The sequence below is a fragment of the Salvelinus fontinalis genome, chromosome 3, assembly GCF_029448725.1.
Source record: "Salvelinus fontinalis isolate EN_2023a chromosome 3, ASM2944872v1, whole genome shotgun sequence".
Lineage (NCBI taxonomy): Eukaryota > Metazoa > Chordata > Actinopteri > Salmoniformes > Salmonidae > Salvelinus > Salvelinus fontinalis.
Genome location: NC_074667.1, coordinates 6,257,059 through 6,282,672, shown reverse-complemented (window position 1 = coordinate 6,282,672; position 25,614 = coordinate 6,257,059). Strand labels below are relative to the sequence as shown.

The 25,614-nt window shown below is 45.9% G+C and overlaps 1 protein-coding gene across 3 annotated transcripts in view; it reads left to right on the top strand.

The window, feature by feature from the left end:
- Nucleotides 1-282: 282 nt before the first annotated feature.
- LOC129836885 (rab11 family-interacting protein 4A-like) overlaps nt 283-25,614 on the top strand; it is an 87,910-nt gene continuing 62,578 nt past the window's right edge. For 2 of the 3 annotated variants that reach the window (XM_055902930.1, XM_055902929.1), the window contains exons 1-3: nt 283-507; nt 6,696-6,783; nt 8,574-8,659. In XM_055902930.1, the coding sequence (XP_055758905.1) occupies nt 298-507; nt 6,696-6,783; nt 8,574-8,659 (384 nt within the window). In that variant the 5' untranslated portion in view covers nt 283-297. Of the gene's footprint in view, nt 508-6,695; nt 6,784-7,876; nt 7,968-8,573; nt 8,660-25,614 lie in introns of those variants that run through there. The other variant, XM_055902931.1, reaches the window with a different exon arrangement.

Genomic DNA, 25,614 nt, shown 5'->3' with positions numbered 1-25,614 from the left:
TATTGTTGTACATCGAGGGAATTAAAATTTGTCTTCTGACAATATCGGATAGGATTAAATGCATGGAAATATAATGACTAGGACGGGTGTCCCCATTCAAGTCAATGATTCGTCCGTTATGTTCATAATATTTTTATCTATTTAATCCTGGCTGCTGTTAATAGGTTTTTCCCGCTCGTGGTAATGTACCTCTTCCAACTCTCAGCATCCAGTGGTGCTCGTGCTCTACCGAGTTTGTGAAGTCACGCACAGGCTGCTGTCGGGCGCGCCAGCGCAGCGGTGGTTCTCGCCTCGGGGATGGCGCCCTCTGCTTCGGTGTTCAAGTCGGGTTTTCAACATCAGGACAACAAACTTCCGATGGGAAATGTCCTTCGCGACGCGGAGCAGCTCCTGCTGTTCCTCAGAAAACTCAAAGAGGTGTTCGACTTGTGCGACGAGGATTCGGATGGTTACATTCGCGTGGAGCATTTCGTAGACCTCGGTTCACAGTTCGGCCAAGGAGACGAGGTAATATAAATTCCAATCAAGCATCACCTGGTGTTTTATGGAGTACGCTACAGTAGCGTTTGTTTATACGTTTAAAGGCTTTAGTTCTATGTCTCTTGTTGTGTTTTATGTCGTGTAGACTATGTTATTACGCATTCATAGATATTTACTTACAATAGATTAATTCATTTATGTTTGGCTATTCAGAACATATAGCCTATACCACAAAGTGGAACAGGCTCTTTGTACCAAAAGCTGAACAAAGTGTCTTACACCTGTAAAAGTATATTTTCTTGGCTGCTAAAAAACAAGATAGACGTGAGATTTTATTTTCAAGTAACTGTTAACGTTAGAACTAGTTTTCAGTGTGGCTGTGGGGGAGAGTACAGTAACACTTTCCAGTGAGATAATCTGATTCAGCCTTCCTCTCTCACTTCTTGTATTCAGGCTCTAATTTTGGCCCAAAAAGTGAAACTCATTTTCGTCCAAAAGTGTTATTTTGTGGTAGAGAAATTAGGTCAACTACTGAGAGAGAGAGAGACTGGAAAATAGGCTAATTGTGTTCTTCTGACGGTATTAATGGACTATAGCCAATAGCACTCAATTGCATCAGCCTTTTGAAATGTAATATAATGTTTCAGCCTCAACATAGTAATACACATAGAAAGACAGGTTTGTTTTAGTAAAGGAGTTTTCTCTGTTATAAATTAGGCCTAACACAAGCCTTCTGCCATTTATCATGGCATGGCTGCGCTCTGCTGAACTGGGCTGAGTGATTGTGTGAGCAGGGAGCAAGCATGCATAGACCTGCCTGTGTAGATTCAGAAACAGATACAGTATGGAGAACAAGTATTTGATACACTGCAGATTTTGCAGGTTTTCCTACTTACAAAGCATGTCGAGGTCTGTAATTTTTATCATAGGTACACTTCAACTGTGAGAGACGGAATCTAAAACAAAAATCCAGAAAATCACATTGTATGATTTTAAGTCATTAATTAGCATTTTCGTGTACCTATGATAAAAATTACAGACCTCTACATGCTTTGTAAGTAGGAAAACCTGCAAAATCAGCAGTGTATACAATACTTGTAATCCCCACTGTATGTAGCCTAGACTAGAAACAGCGCAAAGCACACAAGATAATGTATCTTATCCTAACCCGTCACTGACCTGCTCTGTCTGAATAATAATTGTGTGCAATGAATTGGCACTCTTTATGTGAACAATTATTAACAATTTTAATTGGCGCTCTGTATCTTTGTAAATGTAATTAGGTTGGTAATAGACCACTTTGCCTGTCTCCACACAGGCTTTTTCCAGTAAGAATGATTCATAGGTTGTGTCCGAAATGGCACCCTATTCCCTATATAGTGCACTACCTTTGACCAGAACCCTGGTCCCCCTGGTCAAAATAGGGTGCCATAGTATGCATACATACCAGTGCGGGTTATTCCACCTCCCCGCACTGGTCGGGCTACGGAGGGCATACAACAAGGTAAGGTTGGGCACGCTCGGTGCTCAAGGGAGCCAGTACGCCTGCACGGTCCGGTATATCCGGCGCCACCTCCCCGCCCCAGCCCAGTACCACCAGTGCCTACACCACGCACCAGGCTTCCTGTGCGTCTCCAGAGCCCTGTTCCTCCTCCACGCACTAGCCCTATGGTGAGTGTCTCCAGCCCGGTACCACCAGTTCCGGCACCACGCATCAAGCCTCCTGTGCGTCTCCAGAGCCCTGTTCCTCCTCCACGCACTAGCCCTATGGTGCGTGTCTCCAGCCCGGTACCGCCAGATCCGGCACCACGCACCAAGCCTCCTGTGCGTCCTGTTGCTGCTCCCCGCACTAGCCTTAAGGTACGTGTCCTTAGCCCGGTACCTCCAGTTCCGGCACCACGCACCAGGCCTACAGTGCGCCTCAGCCGGCCAGAGTCTGCCGCCTGCCCAACGCCGTCTGAGCTGTCCGTCTGCCAAGCGCCGCCTGCACTGTCCGTCTGTACTGAGCCTTCAAAGCCGCCCGTCTGTCCTGAGCCTTCAAAGCCGCCCGTCTGTCCTGAGCCTTCAAAGCCGCCCGTCTGTCCTGAGCCTTCAAAACCACCCGTCTGTCCTGAGCCTTCAAAGCCGCCCGTCTGTCCTGAGCCTTCAGAGCCATCCACCAGACAGGAGCCGCTAGAGCCGTCCGCCAGACAGGAGCCGCTAGAGCCGTCCGCCAGACAGGAGCCGCTAGAGCCAGGAGCCGCCAGAGCCTTCCGCCAGACAGGAGCCGCCAGAGCCTTCCGCCAGACATGAGCTGCCCTCCAGACATGAGCTGCCCTCCAGACATGAGCTGCCCTCCAGTCATGAGCTGCCCTCCAGTCATGAGCTGCCCTCCAGTCATGAGCTGCCTCTCTGTCCGGAGCTGCCTCTCTGTCCGGAGCTGCCTCTCTGTCCGGAGCTGCCCTTCAGTCCGGAGTTGCCCCTCTGTCCTGAGCTACCTCTCTGTCCTGAGATATCTCCTCTATCTAGGGGGGACCTTTGTGAAGGTTCCTAGACCAGGGTCGGGGGCGAGGGTTGCCACTCAAAGGACGCTAAGGAGGGGGACAAAGACAATGGTGGAGTGGTGTCCTCGTCCTGCGCCGGAGCCGCCACCGCAGACAGATTCCCACCCAGACCCTCCCCTAGATTTTTAGGTGGTGCGCCCGGAGTTCGCACCTTGAGGGGGGGGTACTGTCACGTTCCTGACCTGTTTTCCGTTGTTTTTGTATTTGTTTAGTATGGTCAGGGCGTGAGTTGGGGTGGGCAGTCTATGTTATTTGTTTCTTGTTTAGGTTCATGGTTAATTAGCCTTCTATGGTTCTCAATCAGGGGCAGGTGTTTGACGTGTCCTCTGATTGAGAACCATATTAAGGTAGGCTGTTCTCACTGTTTGTTTGTGGGTGATTGTCTTCCGTGTCAGTGTTTGTACCACACGGGACTGTTTCGTTTTGTCTAGTCTGTTCCTGTTCATGCGTTCTTCGTTTTATTGTAAGTTCTCATGTTCAGGTCTGTCTACGTCGTTTTGTAATTTATTCAAGTGTACTTCGTGTTTCGTCTTGTGTGAATAAATTCATCATGTATTCATCACCCGCTGCATTTTGGTCCGATCCTTGCTCCTCCTCCTCCGAGGAGAACGACTTAGACGCCCGTTACACCACCCACTCACAGTCACACTGATCCCCTCCTCCTAATCAAGCAAAAGTGAATTTAATCTCCTAAAAACTCAGACTCACTGGTCCAAATCATCCAACACAATGACCTTCATTTCACCCAGTACTTTTCTGTTGACCCAGTTGCCGTGCCGACAGTAACTAGGGCGTTAGAGCCGTGATCCGTCTGATGTGTGTTTTGACTGACAGCTGGCTTACACAGTGAGGGATGGTGATGCACAGCTGTATAGCAGAGGTTGGACAGATGGGAGCGAGGACCCATCGTGTGTGTGTGGTCTGTTGAAGGACTCTCACCACATTCTCAGACACACACGCACACAAATGTATGAGCATACACATACACACACAAACACACGCATACTCACGCATGCACACACACACAATCTCTCTGATATTCACAAAGTCATTCTCAGTCACTAGCAGGTCTCTATCCCCAGCATTTACAATTTCATGACACCGTTTAATCAGCCACAGTCTAAAAGTAGGAGTTGAAAGAGCTGCAGGCAGCATCTAAAGTGCATTAAATGCATAATTCATGAGCACAGTACAGTTCTTCTGTGTCTCTGCTCCAGCCCACATGAAAGATGTGGATGTGGGTTGATGGTGGGAGCGGCTACAGAGTTGCATACATTTCCTCCATCACAGGGAGTGCAGGTCGGTACGATGGGCAGTTTACAGTAAGATAATCCTCTGTCTCCCCCTCCTCACTTTCACGTTGACAATTACACAGGATCATCAACCGAGATCTACCAGTTCACCTCTGACTGGTATTGGCTGGTTTTATTTATACATTTTATTGTTATTTATTTCACTTTTATTTAACCAGGTAGGCCAGTTGAGAACAAGTTCTCATTTACAGCTGCGACCTGGCCAAGATAAAGCAAAGCAGTTCGACACATACAACAACACAGAGTTACACATGGAATAAACAAAATACAGTCAATAATACAGTAGAAAAAGTCTATATACAGTGTGTGCAAATGAGGTAGGATAAGGGAGGTAAGCCAATAAATGTCACGCTCTGAACTTAGATATCTATGTTTTCTTTATATTTTGGTTAGGTCAGGGTGGGACGAGGGTAGGTATGCTAGTTTTTGTATTGTCTAGGGTTTTGTAGTTCTAGGGGTTTTGTAGGTCTAGGTATTGGAATGTCTATGTGTAGTTGCCTGTCAGCACTCATTTGTATAGCTTCACGTGTTCATTCCTAATATAATAAAGAATGTACGCATACCACGCTGCGCCTTGGTCCGATTCATACGACGAACGTGACAATAAATAGGCCATGGTGGCGAAGTAATTACAATATAGCAATTAAACACTGGAATGGTAGATGTGCAGAAGATGAATGTGCAAGTAGAGATACTGGGGTGCAAAGGAGCAAGATAAATAAATAAATACATTATGGGGATGAGATAGTTGGATCGGCTGTTAACAGATGGGCTATGTACAGGTGCAGTGATCTGTGAGCTGCTCTGACAGCTGGTGCTTAAAGCTAGTGAGGGAGATATGAGTCTCCAGCTTCAGTGATTTTTGCAGTTCGTTCCAGTCATTGGCAGCAGAGAACTGGAAGGAAAGGCGGCCAAAGGAAGATTTGGCTTTGGGGGTGACCAGTGAGATATACCTGCTGGAGTGTGTGCTACGGGTGGGTGCTGCTATGGTGACCAGTGAGCAGAGATAAGGCAGGGCTTTACCTAGCAGAGACTTGTAGATGACCTGGAGCCAGTGAGTTTGGCGGCGAGTATGAAGCGAGAGCCAGCCAACGAGACCGTACAGGTCGCAGTGGTGGGTAGTATATGGGGCTTTAGTGACTAAACGGATGGCACTGTGATAGACTGCATCCAATTTGTTGAGTAGAGTATTGGAGGCTATTTTGTAAATGACATCGCCGAAGTCGAGGATCGGTAGGATGGTCAGTTTTACGAGGGTAGGTTTGGCAGCATGAGTGAAGGATGCTTTGTTGCAAAATAGGATGCCGATTCTAGATTCAATTTTGGATTGGAGATGCTTAATGTGAGTCTGGAAGGAGAGTTTACAGTCTAGCCAGACACCTAGGTATTCGTAGTTGTCCACATATTCTAAGTCAGAACTGTCCAGAGTAGTGATGCTGGACGGGCGGGCAGGTGCGGGCAGCGATCGGTTGAATAGCATGCATTTAGTTTTACTTGCATTTAAGAGCAGTTGGAGGCCACGGAAGGAGAGTTGTATGGCATTGAATCTCGTCTGAAGGTTAGTTAACACAGTGTCCAAAGAAGGGCCAGAGGTATACAGAATGGTTTTGCCTGCGTAGAGGTGGATCAGAGAATCACCAGCAGCAAGAGCGACATCATTGATGTATACAGAGAAAAGAGTCGGCCCGAGAATAGAACCCTGTGGCACCCCCATAGAGACTGACAGAGGTCCGTACAACAGGCCCTCCGATTTGACACACTGAACTCTATCAGAGAAGTAGTTGGTAAACCAGGCGAGGCAATCATTTGAGAAACCAAGGCTGTTGAGTCTGCCGATAAGAATGTGGTGATTGACAGAGTCGAAAGCCTTGGCCAGATCGATGAATACGGCTGCACAGTAATGTCTCTTATCGATGGCAGTTATGATATCGTTTCCGTATATACAGTATATATACACACACAGTCTTATGCATTCATAATGTGTGCTCTATATGAGTGAGATCCTCTATGTGTGAAGAGCCGTACATTAGCTCTAGGTCATAACAATATGAGCTGTGTTGTAGTGACTCAGTAGTTACTCAGAGAGGGACTGTTAGAACAGGTGGTGGTGGGAGGCTCACAGCTACAGGTCTCACACACACACACACACACACACACACACACACACACACACACACACACACACACACACACACACACACACACACACACACACAGCTGTCAGCAAGAGTCAGACATTGAAAAGTTGTTTACAATTTCATCTGTAGGTTTGCATAGATTCTCTTTGTATTATATGAAGCTAAACCCATGACAAATTTTTTTTGTTCAACCTTTTTGTTGCCTGTCCCATGTTCTACAGGTGAAGAAGTTGGCCAAATGCTTGGACCCCAATGCCCAGGGCAGGATCAACTTCAAGGACTTCTGCCATGGAGTGCTGGCTATCAAAGGTAGGAATAAGAGGCATGGACAGGGAGCCAACCATCGGCAACTGCATAATTCAGTTTTACTGGTGTGTGTGTGTGTGTGTGTGTGTCTGCGTGCATGTGCGTCGTGCATACATGCATATGGTGTCTTCCCACTGAGGCAGAAGAGTATCATTCAGCAACACTATTCTGCCATTACCCTCCTACTCAGGTTATAGATGCTGGGACTGAAGAGGCTGGGTAACTCCTACTGCCTAGTTACCATGTAGTTACCATGGAGTAGAGTTGAGTCACATGTTCATACATACATAGCCTACCTACAAAATGGTAAAACAATATTGTACTCTTTTTCATAAGAAGGTAGTCTAGCTCAAACCGCCCAAATATTTTTTTCTTCTGAGAGAACCAATCAAAGCTCAGCCAGAAATAAGTACAACTTGGTGTGAATATTGCATTTTCAATGGCCTCCTGTCCAGACAATGTGTCAGCTCTCCCTCCCTGACTGTGTGAGTCTCGTCAGCCAGGCTAAAGAAAGAGTGCATCAGCATCAGAAAGTGAAGGTGGAGAGACATAAAGGATGCTGGAGAGTTAGTCTCAATCAAAAGTGAAGCCCTACAATTTAGAGAATAAAAAGTCTGCTTTGGGCTATGTGAGTCATTCACTGACATTATGAAAGTCCTGCCCATGATTGAATCTTAACATCTTCACTATGGTCAGTTTGTTTTTCCCTGCTACACACTCAAGGCTTGTTTCTAACAACCAGGACACTTGAGTGGACACCAGCCAACCAGGACACATCAGTGTGGACACCAGCCAAACAGGACACATGAGTGGACACCAGCCAACCAGGACACATGAGTGGGGAACCAGCCAACCAGGACACATGAGTGTGGACACCAGCCAACCAGGACACATGAGTGGACACCAGCCAACCAGGACACATGAGTGGGGAACCAGCCAACCAGGACATATGAGTGGGGAACCAGCCAACCAGGACACATGAGTGCGGAACCAGCCCTGCCAGGATGTTGTTGTGTATTGCTGGGGCCAGACACGTTAACGGCTAACATCTAACGCTCACCCCATAGAGCTCCATTGTAATTGATTGACTGCAGGTGTGCATGCTTAGCAGTGACCTGCCTCTACTCTGGTCCCAGCTCAGCCACTAAATCCACAACCCATAGATGGTGCAGTGATGCTAAGGCAAGGTATGGGCACAGGGAGTTTGCCTTGTTAATACGGTGCATGCATGGTGTCATGTCAGGTGCCAATGTGAATTTAGGATGATGAACCACAGATGATGGACTGAAGGTTCTGTTTTAGTCAGATTAAACTGCTACTAGTCTACTCCCACTCTAAGTTAAAGCTGAGCCCTCATGTCTCCCTCTTACAAAGCCGAAGACTGCGTTTCTAACCTACTCCCAACCAATCATTAATTCATACCAACAAACTCCTTCAGCCCTCCGTGTCACTGTTGGCTCACTGTCTGTGTGAATATGTGTGTGTTGAATTATAGATAGGAGGAAGGTAAGTGCACGTGCAGAAGTGCACGTTTCCTAAATACTTACAGGAAATGGATTGTGAACTCAACTAGTTTACCTCATATAACTGGCAGTTGTTTTTTGTCTTGATGTCTCATTACTTTATGCTAATATAACGGCTAACAAGTACAGCAAGATCTCACATCAAGGATTTCATTTGATGGAAAGAAAAGCTACCCAGGGATGGAGAGACAAGTTGACAGTGGGAGTTAAAGAATATCATGTTATTCTATACAGTATGTATAGAACACCTTCTCCCCCTCCCTCTTTCAGGCTGTGAAGGGATCCTGAAGACCACACTGGAACCTCGCAGTATCACACAGCGTCCCTATGAGACCGACAACGGTTACTACTACCAGGTACATAATGTGTGTGTGTGTGTGCCCTTCGCCAGGCCAGCCTCTATAGTTGTACACTCCTCTTTTCATCACCAAGTCAAAAGTCATGTGAAACCCTCAAACTATATTGTTTTCTTGTAACATGGGAGCTTTGCTTTTCTAAGTCCTTCATTCCAAATCAGCCCCATAATGTGGTTATATTTTTACATTGTCTTTTCTCTCTCTGCACGGATAAACCTAGATTAATGTCAGCATGTGAATCTGGACATGAACTCTAGCCAGAGTCAAGGCAAACTCCCATACAATGGATTGACAGGCATCACATCAAATATAGTGAGTTGTACCATACCTTTACAAATGTATGTCTTTACCAACATTACTTATTTTGATTTTATTGTAGGCCTAGTAGTTTGCTTCAAAGTTAAATTTCATAAAATGTTTGTGTAATTACAGAGTACAATTTTTCTGCGTAAGTACCTCATGTGACCAGAGGGTGGCATACTTTATCCATGCCATTGCCAAAGAGTAGTCACAGTAGCTGGCCCAGATTCTCTCCAGCCCAGCCCCATTCTGTAGACATGGCCTTTGTTTCACGCTTCTCTCTCATTTAAGGTCAGTAAACTAAGATAATTGGCTTATTATGTCATGGGGGGTGTACAGTCTATAACATTTTCAAGTGATGCCGCCCAAGCTTTCACCACACTTGGAGCAGACCCGGGTTAAAATATTATTTAGAATCATTTCCATCTGGCACTCTAGGCAGGCTAGAGCAAACGCTCAATGTATTTGAAAGATTTCAAATAGTATTTGAACCAAGGTCTGCATTGGAGAGGAGGATCCCCATATTAGGTGTTATAGTATGTGTCATTGTAATGTCCCACTCATCGGGTCATCTCTGGGGAAACAAGATATTGTGTGGTAACACTTTCTACCACGACACTAGGCCAGGGGGTCTCTCTATTTATGTAAGCAATGTTGAAGCATTGATTTAATGTCAGTAGGTATTAACTAGGGAATGTTTTGCGTTTCTGTTTTCAATTGTGTCAGTGTATGTCAGTGTGTCCTTTTATGTAAGCCCTCTCTGTGAGTACCCAGATTGAGAGCGTTTTTCTTCCAAGGGTTCTACTGCAAATGCCTTATCCACATGGAGAAATATATATATATATGCTCTTGAAATATGTACAAAGCCTGTAATTTAATACATATCCGTCTCCTGCCATCAATGAAATAGCTTTTGTAAAGTGACTCTGACATTACAAAATGCCGCTGTCTCCTTCACTGGAAATGTCATTGAACTAAGGTAGTCTCGTTCACAAGGCAATGGAACTGTATGGCCCTGGTGGTATATGTAGTAGTTCAACTGAAGCTGACTGAATTCCCCCATACAGTTGAAGCTATAAATCCATCTCACACTCACTCACTCACTCACTCACTCACTCACTCACTCACTCACTCACTCACTCCGTCACTCACTCACTCACTCACTCACTCCGTCACTCACTCACTCACTCACTCACTCACTCACTCACTCACTCTCTCTCTCTCTCTCACTCTCTCTCTCTCTCACTCACTCTCTCACTCTCTCACTCACTCACTCACTCATTCACTCACTCACTCACTCACTAACTCACTCACTCACTCACTCACTCACTCACTCACTCACTCACACACTCACACACTCACTGAGGCTATAGTGTCTTGATGATTTACAGCTGACCTAATACATGTGAATAGTTTGCTGTTTGTACCGTGGTCCAAAGAGAAAAATGTCATCACCATGGCCATGGGTTGAATGGTGCGGGGCCCAACTTATAGAGACACACAGAGTTCCCTTACTACCCTACAGTCAATGCGTGTGTGAATGGGAGTGTGTATGTGTATGTGTGTGTGTGTGTGTGTGTGTGTGTGTGTGTGTGTGTGTGTGTGTGTGTGTGTGTGTGTGTGTGTGTGTGTGTGTGTGTGTGTGTGTGTGTGTGTGAGTAGGCCTGGACCAAGATAAAGATGATTCCAGTTCCAGGAGCCGACTTGCAACCAGATGGTCATGTATAATTGATCCCGTTCACTTCTCTCTCCTCTAGTGTCTACTCAACCTGTTGCACTAGATGCTGGGAGAGGTTGGGTGTCTCATACCTGGTATAGGCACAGGTAGCTGTGGTGAACAGGGACTGTACCTTTAGCTGAACGTATATACATTCACAGTACAAGTTTGGAACTATTTGTAAGTACATTGTGAATAGCTTTTCTCTTGAGGATCAAGATAGTGTACGTTGTTTTTGTATTGATGTTTTGGGGGTTAGTTTGGGTGGGAGAGTGTAGTTATCTGGGACAGTGGGGTTGTTATCCAGTGTTCCAGCTGAGCTGTCTGGACTAAAGAGGTTTGCGAAGGGAAAACTTGGTTGCCATTGTGAGGAGACAGAGGAATCTCAGAATCTCTGTGCTCCAGTGCAGCCTCTAGAGGTGAGAGAGAGAAACAAAGAGCGAGAGAGAGATAGGAGGAGGAGAAGTGTGTGATCTGCCTCATTAGTGTAAGAGGAGGTACACAGGATTTATTTGCCTGTTCACTCAAATGGATAATGTGCTGAGCGAGTGCACATACACACACACACACACACACACACACACACACACACACACACACACACACACACACACACACACACACACACACACACACACACACACACACACACACACACACACACACACACACACACACACACACACACACACTCAACACCCACATACACACACACAGAGGGGGAAGGCTGGGGGAATTAGTTTTGGCAGGTAACAGTGACAGATGAAGCTGGTGCGCTGAGCATTGCAGGGGAGGAGAGAGCGATAAAGACTGTGTGTGAGTGTGTGTGTGTGTGTGTGTGTGTGTGTGTGTGTGTGTGTGTGTGTGTGTGTGTGTGTGTGTGTGTGTGTGTGTGTGTGTGTGTGTGTGTGTGTGTGTGATGAGAGCTTGGTCTAGATGTGCAGCTCCAGGGAGGTAGGGGTAGAGAGATAGCAGATCAGGGGGGAAGCAGGCTCCTGTAATTGACAAGCCTGGTTTACAGAATCAGGTCAGAGCAAAAAGAGTGGGATCCCTCCCCTACACAGTGGCACTAGCAGGGTAACAACAACAGTCATATCTACCACCACTCCTGTTGATATATAGGAGCTAGTACAATGTTGCGTATCGTACCCACATAGCATCGCATATCAGACATTTCTACACTATTAGACATTATAGTTTATGATGTAGCTCTATGTGTCTGGTCATTCCGTGTCATCCGAGTCAGTATAGATTGAAAATGTCATTGTCTCTTTTCAATAGGTCAAAATAAGCCAAATGAATTAATGCAAATGGCTAATAAAGTGAACAAAGTTCACAAAGTTCAAGGAACTGCAAACGTTTACTGAAGCATAGGGAGTAGGGACCATGCTTGTTGGTGTTTTAAGGAGTCAACTGTTCTGAGGGTAGATCAATCGTGATTGGTTCTTAAAACATGTACAAACTGGAGACTTACATCCCCCAGAGACCCACTTCAGTCCCCCAAAAGAATCCCCTCTACAAACCTCTTACTGGTACTGACTCTGAGCTGAGATATCCCTCTATGCCTTAAGACGCTTGTCCTCATTAGAACTGCATGGATTACACTGACATTCCACCAGTGCAGTTAGCATGCTAAAAGATTAGTAATAAACTCAATTTTGGAAATATCATGCTAGAAGATTAGCATGGAACTCAATGGGTTGAGTATTTACTTGACTAGGTAGGCTGCAGGGTTGTGTAGGTTACTTTCTAAATGTAATCCTTTACAGTTAGTAGTTACTTGTCCAACATTGTAATCAGTAATGTAATTTTTGGATTACCCAAACTCAGTAATGTAATCAGATTATTTTCAGTTACTTTTAGATTACTTTCCCATTAAGAGGCAAAAGTTAGTAGCTTGCACAGCCACAAAGTAATAAAATCAGATTTGAAACCTTTAAAAAAGAAAAATACATTTCACCTTTATTTAATCAGGTAGGCTAGTTGAGAACAAGTTCTCATTTACGACTGCGACCTGGCCAAGATAAAGCAAAGCAGTGCGACACAAACAACAACACAGAGTTACACATGGAATAAACAAGCGTACAGTCAATAACACAATAGAAAAAAATAAAGTCTATATACAGTGTGTGCAAATGGCGTGAGGAGGTAAGGCAATAAATAGGCCATAGTAGCGGAGTAATTACAATTGAGCAAATTAACACTGGAGTGATAGATGAGCAGGTGATGATGTGCAAGTAGAAATACTGGAGTGCAAAAGACCAGAAAAGTAAATAAAAACAATATGGGGATGGGGTAGGAAGATTGGGTGGGCTATTTACGGATGGGCTATGTACAGCTGCAGCGATCGGTTAGCTGCTCAGATAGCTGATGTTTAAAGTTAGTGAGGGAAATATAAATCTCCAGCTTCAGCGAATTTTGCAATTCGTTCCAGTTATTGGCAGCAGATAACTGTAAGGAAAGGAGGCCAAGGGTGGTGTTGGCTTTGGGGATGACCAGTAAGATATACCTGCTGGAGCGCGTGCTACGGGTGGGTGTTGTTATCGTGACCAGTGAGCTGAGATAAGGCGGAGCTTTACCTAGCATAGACTTATAGATGACCTGGAGCCAGTGGGTCTGGCGACGAATATGTAGCGAGGGCCAGCCGACGAGAGCATACAGGTCGCAGTGGTGGGTGGTATAAGGGGCTTTGGTGACAAAACGGATGGCACTGTGATAGACTGCGTCCAGTTTGCTGAGTAAAGTATTGGAAGCTATTTTGTAAATCGCCAAAGTCGAGGATCGGTAGGATAGTCAGTTTTACGAGGATATGTTTGGCGGCGTGAGTGAAGGAGGCTTTGTTGCAAAATAGGATGCCGATTCTAGATTTCATTTTGGATAACCCTAACCAAACCCTAACCTTAACCACAATGCTAACACTAATGCCTAACCCTAACCTTAAGATTAACCATAACCTTAACCACACTGCTAACCCAAATGCCTAAGACCAAAAAGCAAATTTATGTTTTCATACATGTTTACAATATAGACAATTTTGACTTTGCATCTGGCCCATCAAGCGGAAATTTCTCAGTTCTGCCTCAAGGACAAAACTAATCCCAATAAACGTCAACCTGCTTAAGAGGCATTAGAAGAAGACAAAAAATGTATATTACCATTTGAATGACATCTATTGCAGGATAAATCAATGTTAGAGTTTACATACACTATATATCCAAAAATATGTGGACATCCCTTCAAATTAGTGGATTTGGCTATTTCAGCCACACCCGTTGCTGACAGGTGTATAAAATCAAGCACACAGCCATGTAATCTCCATAGACAAACATTGGCAGTAGAATGGTCTTACTGAAGAGCTCAGTGACTTTCAACGTTTGTCGGGAGCTTCATGAAATGGGTTTCCATGGCCGAGCAGCCGCACACAAGCCTAAGTTCACCTTGCGCAATGCCAAGCGTTGACTGGATTGGTGTAAAGCTCGCCGCCATTGGACTCTGGAGCAGTGGAAACGCGTTCTCTGGAGTCCGACGGTCGAATCTGGGTTTGGCGGATGCCAGGAGGACGCTACCTGCCCGAAGGCATAGTGCCAACTGTAAAGTTTGGTGGAGCAGTAATAATGGTCTGGGTTCGGTCTTTTTCATGGTTCGGTCTAGGGCCCTTAGTTCCAGTGAAGGGAAATCTTAATGCTACAGCATACAATGACATTCTAGACGATTCTGTGCTTCCAACTTCGTGGCAATAGTTTGGGGAAGGCCCTTTCCTGTTTCCGCATGACAATAGCCCCGTGCACAAAGCGAGATCCATACAGACATGGTTAGTTGAGATCAGTATGGAAGAACAATAATCAATATCTTTTCAATTAAAAAAACAACAGAGTCTGTCAGATTTTCAGTCATTCCAATTAATGTAATACCCCTTGATCTTCAGGAATAGGACTTGGAAATATGGAAATCTAGATTAGCCAAATTGTTTTACCTGAGCACAACCCAGAAACTAAGGACTAATCAGCCTAATCTGTTGTTTTTGATTTTGATGTCAAAAGGAGTTGACAAAGAAATGTTGCTCGTGGAATGGCATGCTTTGAGCACTACCGAACAATTGTCCATGAAGAAAATAAAAGCCCCACTCATGGTCTTCTTAAATTAAATTCCTTTTTGACAGTATTGAGCACAAACGTTTATTCCATAGTGTCACGACTTCCGCCGAAGTCGGCTCCTCTCCTTGTTCGGGCGGCGTTCGGCGATCGACGTCACCGGCTTTCTAGCCATCGCCGCTTCATTTTTCATATATCCCTTTGTCTTGTCTTGTTTCCATACACACCTGGTTTTCATTTCCCCCAATGAAACTAATTGTATTTAACCCTCTGTTTCCCATCATGTTTTGTGTGTAATTGTTTCATGTTGCTGTGGTGTCTTTTACGCGCTTTACTTTTGTTATGTTCTGTGTTTTTGAGCGCATTTTATTTATGTTGTGCTCTCGTTTTTGGAAGTTTAATAAAGTGCGCCTGTTTACATCACGCTACTCTCCTGCACCTGACTTCGCCTTTTTTACACATGCTGACATATAGGCAGGGATCCGCACCATGCAGCTGTTGCAAATTAGGATTTTTCACTGGCTTTCCACTGGGGCGTATTCATTACTCCGATCCTGTTGCAAAATGTTTCTTAAACAGAAGAAAACGGAACAAAATGGGGAGGGACCTACCTGAATTTCTTCAATAGAAACTCTTTTTTTGCTTCCGTTTGGTTTTCAAGCGGTAAACGGTTTCCGTAATGAATACACACCTGGCTGCAAAAACAATGATTGATAGGCAGCTTAAACTTCTTAAATTCAACCTTTATTGGGTTAAAATACACATATACATTCATGAACAGCCATCCACAACAACCAGAGGTGCAAATAAATGAGAGAGCAGCAGGGTGATTCACATCAATGCACTATGTAGCCTAAATATCAATAGAACATCTGTATCGCCTGTAGGGTACACGACTGTTGATGTCCTTACCTACAAGCGTTTATTCAAGTTCGCTGATCTTTGGATGCCGACAGCAGTCGTACCATTGGGAGACATATCTTAGACTGTAGCCTTCAAAAGCATATTCCTGCTATTTTCCCGCGATCCATCAAATGCATTTGGTGTGTCATCATAGGGGTCTCTGGATTTGTGATCAGACTTTCTCAGGCGGAACAAACTAAAACTTTTTTCAATGCTGATTTGAATGTCATTGAGAAAGCAGAAAGGTGTCAAAAAAGGTTTCGCAAGCATCCTATCTGAATTTAATAGTAATCCTAGAAGTAATCATCTAGTTTTTCAAAAGTATCTGTAATCTGATTACAATATTTTTGCTGGTAACGTAACTACAGTTACATTTTTTTTTGTCATCCGTTACTCCCCAACCCTGGGTGGCTGTAGGCTCACTAAAACAGTGACTATTGACTCAATTGGCGGCTCGTAATCTTCAATGTAGTCTGTACTGCAAGACTCTGTCACAAACAATGAGTTACCACAGACTTATACTGTAGGCTACATTCATTGTGTTGGTTCATAGAGAAGTTTAAGAGACATGTTAGTTAACTTTTCTTGTTCTGGTGCCGACAGGCCAGGCAATTCACCAGGGTTTACTCATCTTAATCTCCTGTCCCTGTCGAACTCATCTAGTCTCTCTATTCTCTTCATTTTATTTAAATCTTTTCATAACTTATCTTATCTCTCCGTTCTCGGAGCACCAGGCAAGCTTCGTCATTCAACATCAGAGCAGAACAGTGTGTGAGGGAGCTCCCAAAACTAGCTTGTCACGTTCCTGACCTTAATTGCCTTTGTTTTACTTTGTTTAGTTGGTCAGGACGTGAGCTGGGTGGGTAGTCTATGTTATGTGTTTCTATGTTTAGGTTCATTGGTAATTAGCCTTATATGGTTCTCAATCAGGGACAGGTGTTTGACGTTTCCTCTGATTGAGAACCATATAAAGGTAGGCTGTTCATATTGTTTGTTTGTGGGTGATTGTCTTCTGTGTCTGTGTATGTCGCACCACACGGGACTGTTTCGTTGTCGTTCGTGTATGTAGTCTGTTCCTGTTCGTGCGTTCTTCGTGTTATTATGTAAGTTCCATGTTCAGGTCTGTCTACGTCGTTTTGTTATTTTGGTAATCATTTTAAGTGTTCATCGTGTTTTGTCTTTTTATAATAAATCATTATGGATTCAAACTACGCTGCATTTTGGTCCGAACCTTACTCCTCCTCCTCGTCCGAGGAGGAGGCATTAGACGAACGTTACACAGCTCTGAAGTTAACTGTGTAATCTCGCCCCCCTCCTCCCCCCTCACTGTTCTTTCATTCTCTTGCACCATCTCTCTAGTGTGCTTTCACTTTCACTCTCTAAATCGGTTGGTTGGTCAGTAGGTTGGTCTCTCTATCTCTGTCTCTGTCTCTCTCTCTCTTTTGCTCTCTCTCGCTCTTCTTGCAGGGTGCTTTCACCCTTTTCCTATCTCTTATCTCTCTCTCTCTCTGGCTCTCTCTCGCTCCCTCCTCTCTCTCTTTTTCTCTTCCCTCTATCCACGTTAGCATTTCAAATGAGAATCAAGGGAGGACTATGCACTGTCAGCCACTGCAGTCATTTCATGCTCAGATTTAAGAAAACAGAGAGCGAGAGAGAGACAGAGGGAGAGGATAAATAAAGCAATATGGAGAGAGGGAGCAGTAGAAATAGAGAGAGAGAGACACATACAGAGAGAGAGAAAAAAAGACAGAGAAAAGGGAGAGAGAGAGAAGGGATATTTACTGTGTGGGCACAGCTGGAGCATACTGTGCGAAACACACTGATCTAGATGAGTGAAGGAGGCGTGGGGAGATGGAACCGCATTGAGAATACTGTACTGCAGACGTATGGCTTGTCATAATAGCCATAGAGATCCTATTATTCATCTCAATGATAATAGCTTTTATGGGTCCATAGTTCTTCAGAATTGTACAGTCAATGGAATAACTCAAGCAATGGTCTTCTTCTGTCTACGTATAAATGGTTAGAGATCTTTAAAGAGGTTGATGTTAAGTCACTGTAACCATATGCAGTACCAGTTATTGCCTTAGCTAGTTACAAATATTCTGGATGATTCAAATGATCATTACGAGTGCCTGATTGACTGATTTCACATAGGCCCACACATATCATTTGGAAAGATATTGTAGCATTTCTGCCATCTCATATAATGACACCATAGTCACAGCAACCCAGACTGACTAGCAGCACACATTACTCACCCTGCTATCACAGCCCACACATACCACATCACTCACACTGCTATCACAGCCCACACATACCACATCACTCACACTGCTATCACAGCCCACACATACCACATCACTCACCCTGCTATCACAGCCCACACATACGACATCACTCACATTGCTATCACAGCCCACACATACGACATCACTCACCCTGCTATCACAGCCCACACATACGACATCACTCACATTGCTATCACAGCCCACAACTACTGATGATCAGCATGCATCTGGGATGTGGTGCACTCCATAATTCCCATATTCCCTGTATAGTACACTACTTTATCCTATTCCCTGTATAGTACACTACTTTATCCTATTCCCTGTATAGTACTCTACTTTATCATAATCCCTATATTGTGTACTACTTTACCCTATTCCCTGTATAGTACACTTGTAACGGTTGTCGTTGGTGGAAGGAGAAGAGGACCAAAGTGCAGCGTGGTACGTATTCATAATAATTTAATAAAGAATGAATACTGAACAAAAACAACAAACCGACAAACGAACAGTTCTGTAAGGTGCAAACAAAAAACACTAAACAGAAAATAACTACCCACAACCCATAGTGGGAAAACAGGCTACCTAAGTATGATTCTCAATCAGAGACAACGATCGACACCTGCCTCTGATTGAGAACCATACTAGGCCAAACACATAGAAATATAACGACTAGAACAAAACATAGAAAAACAACATAGAATGCCCACCCCAACTCACTCTCTGACCAAACTAAAATAAAGACATAAAAAAGGAACTAAGGTCAGAACGTAACAACACTACTTTATCCTATTCCCTATAGTCATTTTGACCAGAGCCCCATGGGCCCTGGCCAAAGGTAGTGCACTTTATAGAGAATCGGATGCCATTTGGGACTGAACCCTTTAGTGCATTATTTTATTTTATTTTAAATGTTACATTTTTTATCCCCTTTTCTCCCCAATTTTCGTGGTATCCAATCGCTAGTAATTACTATCTTGTCTCATCGCTACAACTCCCGTACGGGCTCGGGAGAGATGAAGGTTGAAAGCCATGCGTCCTCCGAGGCACAACCCAACCAAGCCGCACTGCTTCTTTAACACAGCGCGCCTCCAACCCGGAAGCCAGCCGCACCAATGTGTCGGAGGAAACACCGTGCACTGCGCCCAGCCCGCCACAGGAGTCGCTGGAGCGCGATGAGACAAGGAAATCCCTACCGGCCAAACCCTCCCTAACCCGGACGACGCTAGCCCAATTGTGCGTCGCCCCACGGACCTCCCGGTCGCGGCCGGCTGCGACAGAGCCTGGGGGCGAACCCAGAGACTCTGGTGGCGCAGTTAGCACTGCAATGCAGTGCCCTAGACCACTGCGCCACCCGGGAGGCCCTACCCTAGTGCATTATGTACGAATAGGATGCCATTTGGGACTGAAACCTAGTGCATTGTGTAGGAATAGGGTGCCATTTGGGACTTACACTGAAAGCGCTCTCTGATGGATGGAGAGCTAATTGCTAGTCAAAGGTATTGATCCATGATGGCTGGCTTGCAGCCTAATACAAGCTGAAGCGACATGGCTTGTAGTGTAGTGATTTATCTAATGAGGGGTGTGTAGTGTTAGGCTAGCTGTAGAAAATGGGCTGGTATCTGTTGACATTTCATTCCCTATCAGTGCTTTAATTAATGGCTATTTTATTACATGCTACGTTAAAGCCTTCCCTTCTTTTAAGAGAGGAATTGTATTACATTCAAGGCAGCCATATAATATTGAAATATTATCCCCCACTCATTAATATTGTCTTTAAATTTGTCTTTGACTGTGAAAGATGGATTAAATTCAGCGATACATTTCTTCACAGCACTTGAGCACTAGTTTTAACCATGTTTATGTGTGGGTGTTAATCCAAAACAGATGTTACTACACCATACCTTAATCCTCTATTTGGGAGGGATACTGTAAGAGGATCTCACTGAGGTTTAGTTAAACTTATAAGCAGGGTGCAATACACTGTCCCAACAATACCACACACCGCTGTCACTATGGATCTTTAAATGGTGGCTTGCATCTTTTGAGCTGTAACTCATTACACTTTAAAACCACAAGTTTCTAGATGACAGACATCCTCCACTATCCTAATGTGATGTGATAAAACATTATGACAAGCTTTCGTTTAAAGTGAAGATTCACTGTTTGTGACAGCCAAGACTGCCATTCCTGTGACATGGTAATTACACAGGGCTCTCTGTCATGATAGATGTCACGTTGTTATTTCAACGTCTGAATAAGATACTGTATATTCCAAAGGGAGAACTGTAGTGGGTTTTCAATGCTTGGCTAAAGATAAGACAATCCAATGGAATTGGACTGCCTAATAGAAGACAATGGAGTCAGCCAACAATGTCCAATACTGTAATAGCTGTCGCTTTCCTCATCCTCAGATGAGGTGAGGAGAGAAGGATCTTCGGACCAAAATGCGGAGTCAGGGAAATATGCCATCTTTATTATATATACGAAAACTGATGACACGAAAACAAAACACTTTCAAAACTTACAAAATAACAAAAACGACGTAGAACGGAACCTGAACATAAACTCACATGACAAACGTAAACTCACGAACAGGAACGTTACATCGAAACGTACGAACAGCCAAACAGTCCCGATAGTGAATAACATCGAACACAACGAAGACATCACAGGAGACAATCACCCACAAACAAACAGTGAAAATGCCCTACCTAAATATGACTCTTGATTAGAGGAAAATGCAAACCACCTGCCTCTAATCAAGAGCCATACCAGGCAAACCGAAACCAACATAGAAACAGATAACATAGACTGCCCACCCAAAACACATGCCCTGACCATAAACACATAAAAAACAACATAAAACAGGTCAGGACTGTTACAGTACCCCCCCCTCAAGATGCGCACGCCGGGCGCACAAGCACAAAGTCCAGGGGAGGGTCCGGGTGGGCAGTTGACCACGGTGGTGGTTCCGGCTCAGGACGCTGTCCCCATACCACCATAGTCACTCCCCTCTTCTGTCTACCCCCTCTAATGACCACCCTAACACTACCCTCCCCTAAATAAACAGCTAGCACCGGGACAAGGGGCAGCACCGGGACAAGGGGTAGCACCGGGACAAGGGGCAGCACTAGAACAAGGGGCAGCACCTGGATAAGGACCATCACCGGAATAAGGGGCAGCACCGGGACAAGGGGCAGCACCGGGACAAGGGGCAGCACCGGGACAAGGGGCAGCACCGGGACAAGGGGCAGCACCGGGACAAGGGGCAGCACCGGGACAAGGGGCAGCACCGGGACAAGGGGCAGCACCGGGACAAGGGGCAGCACCGGGACAAGGGTCAGCACCGGGACAAGGGGCAACACCGGGACAAGGGGCAGATCCCAGCTGAAGGACTCTGGCAGGTCCTGGTTGGACGGCTCTGGCAGGTCCATGCAGGCTGACGGCTCTCGACGCTCATGGCAGACTGACGGCTCTCTACGCTCATGGCAGGCTGACGGCTCTCGACGCTCATGGCAGGCTGACGGCTCTCGACGCTCATGGCAGGCTGACGGCTCTCGACGCTCATGGCAGGCTGACGGCTCTCGACGCTCATGGCAGGCTGACGGCTCTCGACGCTCATGGCAGGCTGACGGCTCTCGACGCTCATGGCGCTCTGACGGCTCTGGCTGCTCATGGCTCTCTGACGGCTCTGGCTGCTCATGGCTCACTGACGGCTCTGGCTGCTCATGGCTCACTGACGGCTCTGGCTGCTCATGGCTCACTGACGGCTCTGGCTGCTCATGGCTCTCTGACGGCTCTGGCTGCTCATGGCTCTCTGACGGCTCTGGCTGCTCATGGCTCTCTGACGGCTCTGGCTGCTCATGGCTCGCTGGCGGCTCTGGCAGATCCTGTCTGGTTGGCGGCTCTGGCAGATCCTGTCTGGTTGGCGGCTCTGGCAGATCCTGTCTGGTTGGCGGCTCTGGCAGATCCTGTCTGGTTGGCGGCTCTGGCAGATCCTGTCTGGTTGGCGGCTCTGGCAGATCCTGTCTGGTTGGCGGCTCTGGCAGATCCTGTCTGGCTGACGGCTCTAGCGGCTCCTGTCTGGCTGACGGCTCTAGCGGCTCCTGTCTGGCGGATGGCTCTGTAGGCTCATGGCAGACGGGCGGCTTTGCAGGCTCATGGCAGACGGGCGGCTTTGCAGGCTCATGGCAGACGGATGGCTCAGACGGCGCTGGGGAGACGGATGGCTCAGATGGCGCTGGAGAGACGGATGGCTCAGACGGCGCTGGGGAGACGGATGGCTCAGATGGCGCTGGAGAGACGGATGGTTCAGATGGCGCTGGGGAGACGGATGGCTCAGATGGCGCTGGGGAGACGGATGGCTCAGATGGCGCTGGGGAGACAGATGGCTCAGATGGCGCTGGGGAGACAGATAGCTCTGTAGGGAGGAGAAGGAGAGACAGCCTGGTGCGTGGTCTAGGCACCGGCTGCGCTGGAGAGGAGGAAACAGCAGGAGAGAGAACCCGGAGAGACAGCCTGGTACGGGGGGCTGCCACCGGAGGACTGGTACATGGAGGTGGCACCGGATATACCGGACCGTGAAGGAGGACACGTGCTCTTGAGCACCGAGCCTCCCCAACCCTACCAGGTTGAATGAACCCCGTAGCCCTGCCAGTGCGGCGAGGTGGAATAGCCCGCACTAGGCTATGCAGGCGAACCGGGGACACCACCTGTAAGGCTGGTGCCATGTACACCGGCCCGAGGAGACGTACTGGAGACCAGCTACGTTGGGCCGGCTTCATGGCACCCGGCTCGATGCCCAACCTAGCCCTCCCAGTGCGGCAAGGTGGAATAGCCCGCACTGGGCTAAGCACGCGTACTGGGGACACCGTGCGCTTTACCGCATAACACGGTGTCTTACCAGTACGACGCCTTCTACCTCCACGGTAAGCACGGGGAGTTGGCTCGGGTATCCTACCCGGCTTTGCCACACTCCTCGTGTGCCCCCCCCCCAAGAAATTTTTGGGTCTTACTCACGGGCTCCCAACCGCGTCGTCGCGCTGCCTCCTCATACCAGCGCTCCTGGGCTGTGGCTGCCTTCTTCTCCTCCTTTGGACGGCGATATTCCCCTGGTTGAGCCCAAGGTCCTCTACCGTCCAAGATCTCCTCCCAAGTCCAGAAATCCTTATTGCTCCGTCGAGCATTCCCATACCGCTTGGTCTCTGTATTTAGGTGGGTGATTCTGTAATAGCTGTCGCTTTCCTCATCCTCAGATGAGGTGAGGAGAGAAGGATCTTCGGACCAAAATGCGGAGTCAGGGAAATATGCCATCTTTATTATATATACGAAAACTGATGACACGAAAACAAAACACTTTCAAAACTTACAAAATAACAAAAACGACGTAGAACGGAACCTGAACATAAACTCACATGACAAACGTAAACTCACGAACAGGAACGTTACATCGAAACGTACGAACAGCCAAACAGTCCCGATAGTGAATAACATCGAACACAACGAAGACATCACAGGAGACAATCACCCACAAACAAACAGTGAAAATGCCCTACCTAAATATGACTCTTGATTAGAGGAAAATGCAAACCACCTGCCTCTAATCAAGAGCCATACCAGGCAAACCGAAACCAACATAGAAACAGATAACATAGACTGCCCACCCAAAACACATGCCCTGACCATAAACACATAAAAAACAACATAAAACAGGTCAGGACTGTTACAAATACCATATACACGCTTAGAAAAAAGGGATTCCAAGAGGGTTCTTTGGTTGTCCCCGTAGGATAACCCTTTTTGGTTCCAGGTAGAACCCTTTCCCTTTCTGGCCCACCCTCTGTGGAAAAGGTTCTACATGGAACCCAAAAGTGTTCTACCTGAAACAAAAAGGACCGAAACCTGGGACCAAAATGGTTCTACCTGGATCCAAAAAGGGTTCTTCAAAGGCTTCTCCTATGGTAACAGCTGAAAAACCCTATTAGGCTCTAGAGAGCATATTTTTTTGTGTATTGTAACTAGGGCCAAGAGTTTTCCTTGAAAAGATTACGTGGTCAAGAATAACTCCTGTCCCATACAGTATGTCCCTTCTTTATCTGACTATACAATCACTGTACTGTATTGTACTTGGTCATATGATAACAGCACCCGATTAACTAATTGATCCATAAACGCCTTTACTTTATTTCCTGAATGGGGATTTCAAGATGAATCTCCTTTGATAAATCGCCGGCCACATGCCCTTGGTGTGATGTATGGAGCATTGTTAAACATTTAAATCCTCTACTAGTACCACAGCCTGCAGTATGTACGTATCATTCATACTGAATGGGTCTAGCTATTTGTATTCTGTGCATTCTGTGAGGGAGATTGAGAGATAGGCAGAGAGGCAGAGGGAGAGAGAGAGATAAGCAGCAGCTCTCTGTAACTAATATATTAATGGAAGCAGCGTCTTGCCACTGGCCCTCACAGGAACCCATTAATATACACTAAGTGATGGTATGAGAAATCACTTTTCCATCAGTCTGTCACTTTGTTTCCGTACAGAATACAAGAGGCTGTATGTATTAAGTGTTGGAGTGATAATTTAGGATCCATTTGGCCTTTTAAATCACAATGAGTAAGGTTACATGAACAGGAGGGACCTGATCCTAGATCAGCACTGACCAGTATCAAAGCTAAGCGCTCAAAATAAAACCATATTGCTGAATTGCAGCTCTGGATCCACTCTCGCTAAGTCATGTATGAAAATATCAATGTATCAATAGTGAATGCTGCTGCTCTCTCATATGTTCAGTACAGTACAACATGCTTGGTTGTACTTTTAGTGGAGGCATTTTAGACAGCTTAAAGTTTGAAAGTTGAAAAACAAAATGAGGATGGAGAGAATATTGTTAGAGGGGTGAGAGACAGACAGAGAGAGAGCGAGAGAGAGAGAGAGATGAAGTGATGACCAGCTTGAAAATCAGATGGATGGAATAACAATTCTCAGTTGAAGAGAATGAAGAGGATGTAGATTGCTTATCCTCCACTGGCTTTGGCATGATGATGTTGTGACTGGTTATGGACCATAGACATCCAGCTGAGAGCAGCAGTCACCAGTCTGGATGGTGGTACTGTAGACAGCCCAGCTCAGCCAATTATTTATAAATACACTAGATGACTGATAGGGGGCGCTGTGTTGAAGCCACTGTGCCTCCATTTTGGCACGCGCCTCCACAGCGCCCTCACCATTGTAAACAATATTTTGGAAGCTAAAGAAAGGCCACGTTTATTCTATTACACACAACTTCATGCAAACCTTTAAAATAAAAATATATATAAAGACATTTTCTTTAAAGTATAATTTTTTAGAGATGACTAATGTTACTGACCCCACTACAACAACAAAAATACTTAAATACATGTAATTTTGTCCTTAAAACATTTAAGTGTTGGCCTCCTGAGTGGCGCAGCGGTCTGCTTTACTACACATCCTGGTTCGATACCCGGGTGTGACCAGGAGACCCATGAGGCGATGCACAATTGGCCCAGAATCGTCCAGGTTAGGGGAGGGTTTGGTCGGCCAGGATGTCCTTGTCCCATCTCGCTTTAGCGACTCCTGTGGCGTGACGGGTCCATGCACGCTGACACTGTCGCCAGGTGAATGCACCA